An 8,785-nucleotide genomic window follows, 5' to 3' on the forward strand; every position below is an offset into this window, starting at 1 on the left:
TACCGACGCCAACTGACGTTGATGCCCTCGGTGGAACAGGAGCCTGATGTCATGGGTGAGTGAGCAGGGAGGAAACACGACTCCTCCTGGTGAGGCAGTGGATTGAGTCGAGCTCAAAGGGCTTTCCTGCCTCATTTGTCTGTTGACAGGAGTCTAAACACAGGTGAGCAAACACCTGGCTAACGGCGCATGAGGCTTTGGGACTGGATAAAGAGAGAAAAAAACTGAGTTCGGGTATCGTGAGCTGGGGGAAACAGGCCGGGAATATTTTAAATAAAAAGTTAATGCCAGTATGCAGAATTTGTTCTACACTCATGATATACTATAATAAGAGAAGGTAACTGCTACCCAATTAGGGAAGACAGGTGTGAGTATTACACTTGACATACCCTGAAGTGTGTGTTACATAAAAAGCAAAACTGAATTGTATTAGTTTAAATTTATCAAAGGGGCATAACCAAGTATATTTTACATCAGGCCATACAGAAGTGTGTAGCACATACGGATATAAAGACATGTCTACTGCAAGTGTGTTACTCCCAGTGACAAAGACAACTAAATGTCAAACACAATGACAAACAAACTAAAGCATAAGCTATACACAGGTACAAACAGAAAAGTATCTTGCACCCAGTGTCTAAGTATGAAGAAACAAAGAAATGGGTTTATTCAGAAGAATGAAGTAAACTTAATAATAACAAACAAAAATACTCACGGGCAAATTAAATATACTATCACACAAACAGAGGCAACAGAAGGGCACTGCACCCAAGACCAAAACTAAAATATCGAATAAAGTATCCTCACCCAGACAGTTGACACCAGCTTGACAAACGTCTGTCAACAGATCGACTGGAATCTTCAATTTGGACAGATACTGCAATTATATCACTATCCTCGCTCGACCTTTATCTTTGTTTGTTTGTTTGTTTGTTTGTTTGTTTGTTTGTTTGTTTGTTCTCTCACGTAGTGTGTATGTATGGATAGCTTTTCCTTCGACTTAAACTGACAGAATCCCGGACCTACCAAGAGATGTAAAAAGTTCGTAGTCGCAAGCCATGGTCCTGTCTGACAATGATGAGGTTTCCGTATTCACGGCATTTAAGTCCAGGTGTTCAAAAAGTGCTGAACAATAAGTTCTCCTCTTCTCACAGGCACTGATAGTGATCCTTTCAGTCTCAATGAAACGTGATCCTTGCTGACAGACAAAGCCCCAGGGATCTGGGTGGATGACAATAATAAACCAAACCTTTGACTGCTGGGAGGTCAAAGTCCGGACACGGGACAGCAATTCAAAGCATTGACAATACTCTCAGAAAAAAAGGAAATCAAAAGAAGAAATAAATTGAAATCTTTTCATGATGTGTGAACCTTCCTCACAAGAGGTCATGGCAAGAAACCAGTGACACTTTCAGATGATGACAGGGTTGTCCACGTCCTCGCTTCATCCTCCAGTTTACCTATATCAGGTGACCTTTTAAATTGCTTTGGTTGGTGTAGTTCTCCAAAATCAGAACATCGAATAAAGTATCCTGTCACAAACAGTGAAGGCAATATTAGTTTGGTCTGGGAGAGGGGTACTTACCCGAGAGTTTTACTGTTTACGAGTCATTGAGTCCGCCAGTGGCACTCAGCGCCATCTACAGGTGTCATACGATCTCCATATCCACTGCCTTCTCTTTCATCTTCTTGTCCCTCCCTTACTCCTCCTCCGTCATTACCAACTTAGAGCATTTACAGACATAACGGGATGCCCCACCCCTCTCAATCCCCATCGCCAATCAACCGCAAGTAAAAATTAAAAAAAAAAAGATTTCCACCCGTGATTAGAAGACTGAAGCTGACGGAGGACTAAAACACTCGGGGCTTCAATTTAATGGAAGCGAGTTTTAACACTCCCTTTCTCCGCTGTTTAGCTCTTAATGTTTGCATAGCTGGCGATAACTCTCAGGCTGTTTGAAGTGCTGGTACCCGAGTGCCACTCCATGTCGAGTCGGACAAAGTGCAGAGCGATTTCTCATTGTAGTCCAGATAACACTTGTCAAGGTTCGTGACGAACTCCATGAACTCGCCATGAGCTTCGATGTCTCTTGTTTGCTTATCGCTCCTCCACCAATGGTCGTCGCTTGGAATGTCGACGGTCTGTCCATCGCCGACATCGCTCCCACGTCAAAGGATTTTTTTTACGATGAGCAATTAGAAACCAGGATCCACCCTGGGTAATTTTTACCTCTATCGGCTGATCAAAGCACCAGTTTGCGTGTTTCACCTGTCTGAACACCCGAATAGCCTCTGTGAGAGTAGTTTTGAGAAGGAAAGTAGAGAGTTGGTGAGAGTAGTTGTGAAGACGTTGCTGGTGTCATCACATAACGGTCGTTAATACCAGAAACTTCACGTGCGGGGTTCACTCAACGATGTGTTTTTCTACTTTGTCGAGTAACTTGTTAGAAAGACAGTGTCCGTTGAACTGGTATGTTAACATCTGTGTTGTATTTCTTTTTTAATTTTCATTTTTGCTCTTTCTTTGTTTCTTTCCTTTTTTAAAATTTTCTTTCTTTATTTATTTATGTATTCATTTTTCTGTCTTTTGCTTGCTGTAAGTATGTATTTATATTTATCTGTGACATCGATAATCCTCATTTCCGTGCTTTACTAACACTTTATACAGACAATTTATAATTTGCAAGTTTTTATAAAGAAATATTTTAACATGTAGATTTTTAAAAAAATATATTGTCTCTTTTATTATTTGAAAAATATCAATTGTTTAATGAGTCAATTAGTCAGTCAATCGTTCTCAGTATTTCTTTAAACTCTTTACCTGTATTAATCACTATAGTGTGTCCGTGAGTTCTCTATGCTTATTCTATCGTGTCTCTGTGCGATTGACACTCCGTCACTCTGTCTTTTTTCTTTGTGTATCTCGTGTTGTCTACGACCAGTGTCCATGTGATATTTGTGACTTGTTTGCATGTGCATCTGATATAGTTTATTTCTTATTGCAATGTGTGGAGGCTGTGTGTCTCTGTGTCCGCGTGTTCGCATGATTATTTGGTGACTGTGTCTGTTTGTGTGCCTGCCTGTGTCGGCGTGCGTATATAAAAAATATATATGAGTGTTATTGCCATCATGGGAAGAGGTTATGTTCTCAGAGGTCCTGATGACATACTCGTTGACCTTTGCAGTAGTCAATGGCAGTCGTTCTCGACCTCCTGATCCTGACTCTGGCACTACAGACACTTCAGTCACCTGCCACTGCCATGGTAAGACATGTTCTGTAAAGTACTCGAACCCCGACCTACACCCTCTACAACCTTAACACCTGTATTTAAAATATTTTACTTCTCTTTTATCTCGTGTGCTGACCGCAAAACTGACATTTTCTACCAACTATCAGCTGTTTAAGTCCGTTTCTGTTTGAAACGTCACGTGATGTTTGTTGTTTACTGCAGCCAGAGTTCGACGCCAGCAAACCGTCGGTGGTGACGCTGTACGAAAAGGAAACGACGGTGACTACACTGTCCACCGAGAACTGTACAGACCCCGGCAACTCGCCCACGGTCAGTCTCACCAGCGTCACACCTACAACACCGTGTGGACAGATCTGCTTTCAGGTCTTGCCGTGTGGGACAGGTGAGAGGGCAAAGTGGAGACAAAGACAAGAAGAGGACGGGTAGTTGCTTGATTCTTGGTGTTTAATGCCAAGTAAGGTATGTCACTGCAGGGGGAAGAGAAAAGAAGTCTACTTCTATAGACATCGCAAAGAGAGAGAAGCAAAACGTGTTTAAACTGACCGTTTGTGATCCTCGTTGTCCAAGCAGCAAGAGCAATACCGCTGAGTCACCAGGCTACCCAAAATAAAGAAAAAAGCAGATGATGACGAGTATTCAAGTTCCTATATTGGTTGTTAATTTTAAATGTTCTTAATTCATCATGGGCAGCATTACATTGCTATCAATTCAATGGAATTTTCCAGCAATTTCTTGCTAATTCATGTCATTTTATGTTCAGTTCAAAATAAAAATGTTTTGCATTCAGCTATGTCTGTCTTTACACATCCCCAACCTACTGCTGTGTATGCTGCATTTCACTATACACTGCATTTTCCACACAGAATGGTGTGTGTACTTCTTCCCCTCAATGGGGACACTGGACTACCGCAAGGCGTCTGCCTACTACGTCACGGTCACGTGCACGGCCAACGGCAGCTCCGTCAACAAAACCATCAACGTCAGGCTCACCCCCAACACGCCGCCGATATTTAACCCGGATGTATCCTTCCGTAAGTTTTAACCACTATGTATCCTGTACATTTTTAAGGTGTGAAGAAAATCATAAACATGCGTGTTGTAGGTAACTTGTGTACTTACTGCCACACTTACAAGTAAGTGATACTTTGTGATGCATACACTTGAGACACAGATACTTGCTAACATTTTTTCCAAGCTGTTGAAAGTAGTTTTTTGTTATTCTGCATTAATCTCTCTCTCTCTCACTCACACACACACAAATATATTGTTAGATTTCGTGTGTGCGTGCATAATATATATATATGTGTTGTGTGTGCGTGTGCATGTGTGTGCTTGTCTGTGTCTGCTGCTCACTGACAGAAACCACGACCCTAACCAACACCAAGAATGTCAAGGCTGGAACTAAGATCTTCACCGTCGGCGCTGTTGACGACAACAACGACACCATCATCTACACCATGACGTCAGAGCCTCAATCCAGCAATTTCCAGATCGGCAGTGGTACGTTCTGGCATCAGTCGCATGTCTGACTAATTCTTCTAGGTGTAGTTGGTAGATTGTGCATGTTGATAAGTAACGATTTTGTTCCCTAGACTTCTAGACTTCTTTCGCCATCGTCTCTGTCTTTCACACCTTCACATCCGGTTGCTACAGACCGTTTAATTGTCCACAGGCACTGGGGTCATCACGGCTGTCCATGACCTCAGCTCGCAGTGCAGCAACAGCATCACCTTGCATGTCTACATCAGTGATGGCGTCAACCCTAGAGTCGGTCCCCAGGACATCGTTGTTACTTTGAGCGGTAAGACATCGGTTTCCCTGTGATAATTCAAGTGCCACCGAAATAATAGGCAGTTATTGTTATTGTTGCGTTATTTACGTCTTCAGGTAAACACAGGAGACAGAGAGTGTAGGCCATTCAGCCAATCTGGTATTTTTTCGCCCATCTACGAACTAATGTTACAGATCCGAACGCCTCCCCGGACATAACCAACCTCGACAGATCCGTGCAGGTCCTGGAGAGCAAGGCGGTTGGGGACAGCATCATGACGTTCACACCAACGGATGAGGCAACGAAACAGCTGACGTATACTCTAAGTGCTGACCCACCCTCCAATCTGGCCTTCTTTGATACATCAGGTAGGTCTAGTATATATCTGTGTCTTGGCATACCTTTCACACCGTAACTACAGTCATGACGAAATGGAAGCAGAGAATCCCGTTGCTAGGTGACGTATCTCCACACTCAACTACATTATGTACCTCCCTTCCGTCGTCTTCGATTCCAACTGCCCAATCCTCATCTCCTGCTGTTCCAGGACAAGACATTGTGGTGAAGTCCACGCTGAACTACGAGACTGTAGCGACACGAACCACCAACCTGACGGTTGTGGCGCAAGATGCCAGCGGCTGTACGTCACAACCCCACTACCTGTACGTCACAGTCACTGACGTCAACGAGATGCCTCAGCTGTACCCGAAGAACGCGGTGTACACCACCTACGAGGGCTCGGTGAGTCAGAGCGTGAGGTCAGCACCCAGCAGACAGGTCACGGAGACAGTTCGCGAGGATTTGTACTGTGACGTGCTGAGGGCAGATAATAAAGAGGAGATACATTGAGTGACGTACCCTGTGACGCACTAATCATGTGTTGGTTCTTTTTAATCCTTCGTGCACAGCGTAGGGACCTTCCTCTACAAGGGATATTATTGTTTGGTCTTTAAGATCTGATATTTTTAATTTCGTATGTTTGGCTTTGCGTACGTGTGTGTATGTGTGTGTGTGTGTTTGTGTGTGTGTGTGTGTGTGTGTGTGTGTGTGTGTGTGTGTGTGTGGCTGTGTGGCTGTGTGGCAAAGTGTGATGTAACACAGTGTCCAGTGTGTGTGTGTGCCTATGGCAAAGTGTGATGTAACACAGTGTCCAGTGTGTGTGTGCTCGTTTTCTGTGACAGTCGTAGTGAAATGTGACATAAATAACTTGTATGTATGGTTCAGATCACTGTTCAGCCCTCCTGGACGGTGAAGGATGAGGATTTTGTTGATACGAGGACATACAGCATCATCTGGGGGCAACAGCCTCAACAGATTCAGGTAACCACACCATCCATCATGTCCCTCGACTAATTCGTCACTCTAGTGCCACATCTGTATCTGTCAGTCAGTGCTTTGTCCTTCCATTCTTTTTCGTGATCCTTGTTTCACTTTGTTCCTCTATGTAAATAGCGTATAAGCACTCGTTTTTGTATTTTCTGAGTTCATTTCGTCCAACATTGCTTGTTACATCTGACCTTTGACCTCAGTTCGTGTGATCTGGCGTGTCTCAGGATCGATCCCAACACCGGCGACATCTCCTCCAACGTCGACTACGACGTTGACGGTGGCGCCATGCCCACCACCGTGACCCTGACGGTAAAGGTCACGGACAAAGGCGGCCTGTCAGACAACACCACCGTCACCCTCAACATCCTGGACAGCAACGACAACCGCCCTGTCGTCATCAACGGCCCCTACGACTACACCGTGCAGCCGTGCAACGTCAGGGCCGGGAGGACGCTGGGCACCATGGTGTGTCAGGACAAGGACTCCAGCTTCCAGGGCAACAACGACACCTACTTCTCGTGAGGAACAATTAATGAAGGAATGAACGGATCAGTGAAGAAATGAATAAATAAATAAAAGGTTTTATTGTGTTTTTCTTTGATATATCCTTTCACTTACATTCTCCAGGAGTTCGGGAGGTACAGGTCTGACCATCCTGGCGAGCGGGGCCATCATCTTGAAGGACGTGCCACCCGAGGGTACCACCTACACCGTCACCGTCTACTGCTACGACAGAGGCCAGTACCCCAACCCCCTGCAGAGCCTCGCCCCGACAATCGTCTCCGTCACAGGCATTGTGAGCTATGATGATCAGGAGGATGATGTAGATGACGACGATGATGACAGTGGCTAGTAACGACTATTTGTGCCATCGTTATGACAGACATCACAGCAGACATTGAATTGTTACATTACCGATGTTGATAGTAACCAAGAAGTAACAAACAAAAAATTACATCGACAGCGGTAACCATGCAATCATTACATTTATTTTACGTTTAGTGATTTTCATTGACTATCGTGATTTATATTTACATTTGTAATGCTGTAAAAACTATTTCAGGAATGCCAAACAACGACCGCGGCACCACCAGTCACAGCAGCGCCCAAAACTGCGGCCCCCACGACAACGACTACTTCTACAACAACGACGACACCAGCTCCATCCACTGCCAACACCAAGAGCTGGGTGGACCAGAACCTGCCGTGGATCATGATAGCGGCGCTGCTGACGACGGGTCTGCTCGGTCTGCTGGCTTACCTGTTGGCCAGGTACTGCTGGCCGGCCTGCCTCAGGTGTTGTCGCGGGAGATGGTGCCAGAGGTGGGTTGTCGTCCTTCTCGTTGTCTTGTAAACTCTGAAGAAATTTTTAATCATACGTGTTCACTGACTGCTGGAGGTTTTTTTTTAACTACACAACCTTTTCTGTTCCTCTCTCTTTACTTCTTTCTATCGCGCGCTCTCTATCTTTTTTTGTGCCTCCCTTCTTCTCTCGCTCTCTCTTTACTGTGTTCTCTAAGCAGATCTCAGTGACCAACACTTACTTGTTTATGGTATCATTCACCACCACCGCCACCACCGTCGTCGTCGTCGTCGTCATCTAACTATAACTACAATTATTTCTGTTCCAGTCGTCCTCCCAGACCGCGAGTTCGCCGCAATGTGACCCCGGCGCCACTTCCTCCCTCCGACTCCGCCACCTCCCGTGTGAGTATTGAGTGTGAAAGGGAGAATACTCTCATGCAGTATGATTATCGCGTCCATCTGTCTATCTTCTGCATCTGAAAGGAAGAATACTCGGTTTCCGGTGTTAATATGACGTTTGGAAGGGAGAGAACTCTGTGTCCGTGTGCAATGAGTTGCAAGGAAGTCTTTTTTTTTTAAAATGTCGCTTCTTTAATCTTAAAAAATACAAAATTAAATAGAAATAAAATAGAAAATGCAGAAATACCAAAATCTAGTCACTGTAATTACTAAAACGTTGTTAGTCTGACGGGTAGGGTTAGCTTAGTTTAGACCTTAACTGTTGGATATCTTCATGTCCCTCAATAATCTCCACCTCACAGCTTTAATACACATGTCTATAGACTGAATCTTAATGCGCGTGAACAGGTCTACACATGGCTGTAATATAGATATAAATATATATATAGCTATTTATAGCTCTAGTCACCTCTCTACATTTTACGCCGCGTGGATCATCACCACGTATCTCCACAAGGTCCAGGCCTTACCTGGCTGCCGCAAATAAATTCATTCCTACACATTGTGAATTTTTCGAGAACATTATTTGTAAAATCATATTTTTAATAGATTTTTATGTGATTGTTTTGAGATTTTTGTTTTTTGACACGTTCTTCGTGGCAGCATTGGAAGCCCCGACGCCTACCTGTATGACTTCTGGAAGGAGCGGTACCCGGATGACGATTACGGA

At 44.3% G+C, this 8,785-nt stretch overlaps 1 protein-coding gene across 1 annotated transcript; it reads left to right on the forward strand.

The window, feature by feature from the left end:
* Positions 1–1,447: 1,447 nt before the first annotated feature.
* Positions 1,448–6,766, forward strand: LOC112563254 (protocadherin Fat 4-like). The gene is made up of 10 exons (XM_025237089.1): positions 1,448–2,470; positions 3,186–3,263; positions 3,453–3,633; positions 4,115–4,282; positions 4,611–4,751; positions 4,924–5,052; positions 5,217–5,390; positions 5,570–5,763; positions 6,247–6,342; positions 6,576–6,766. Exons 2-10 carry the CDS (start codon positions 3,192–3,194, stop codon positions 6,624–6,626), a joined length of 1,206 nt encoding a protein of 401 aa, XP_025092874.1. The 5' UTR covers positions 1,448–2,470; positions 3,186–3,191; the 3' UTR covers positions 6,627–6,766.
* The last annotated feature ends 2,019 nt before the right edge of the window (positions 6,767–8,785 follow it).

The sequence above is a fragment of the Pomacea canaliculata genome, linkage group LG4 (assembly GCF_003073045.1).
Source record: "Pomacea canaliculata isolate SZHN2017 linkage group LG4, ASM307304v1, whole genome shotgun sequence".
NCBI lineage: Eukaryota > Metazoa > Mollusca > Gastropoda > Architaenioglossa > Ampullariidae > Pomacea > Pomacea canaliculata.

Excerpts from the sequence above, each read along its gene's own strand:
- LOC112563254 (XM_025237089.1), top strand. The coding sequence starts at position 3,192 with ATGGCAGTCGTTCTCGACCTCCTGATCCTGACTCTGGCACTACAGACA. Across the intron at positions 5,764-6,246 it reads ACACCACCTACGAGGGCTCG|ATCACTGTTCAGCCCTCCTG; the intron begins GTGAGTCAGAGC and ends TGTATGGTTCAG. Across the intron at positions 6,343-6,575 it reads AACAGCCTCAACAGATTCAG|GATCGATCCCAACACCGGCG; the intron begins GTAACCACACCA and ends GGCGTGTCTCAG.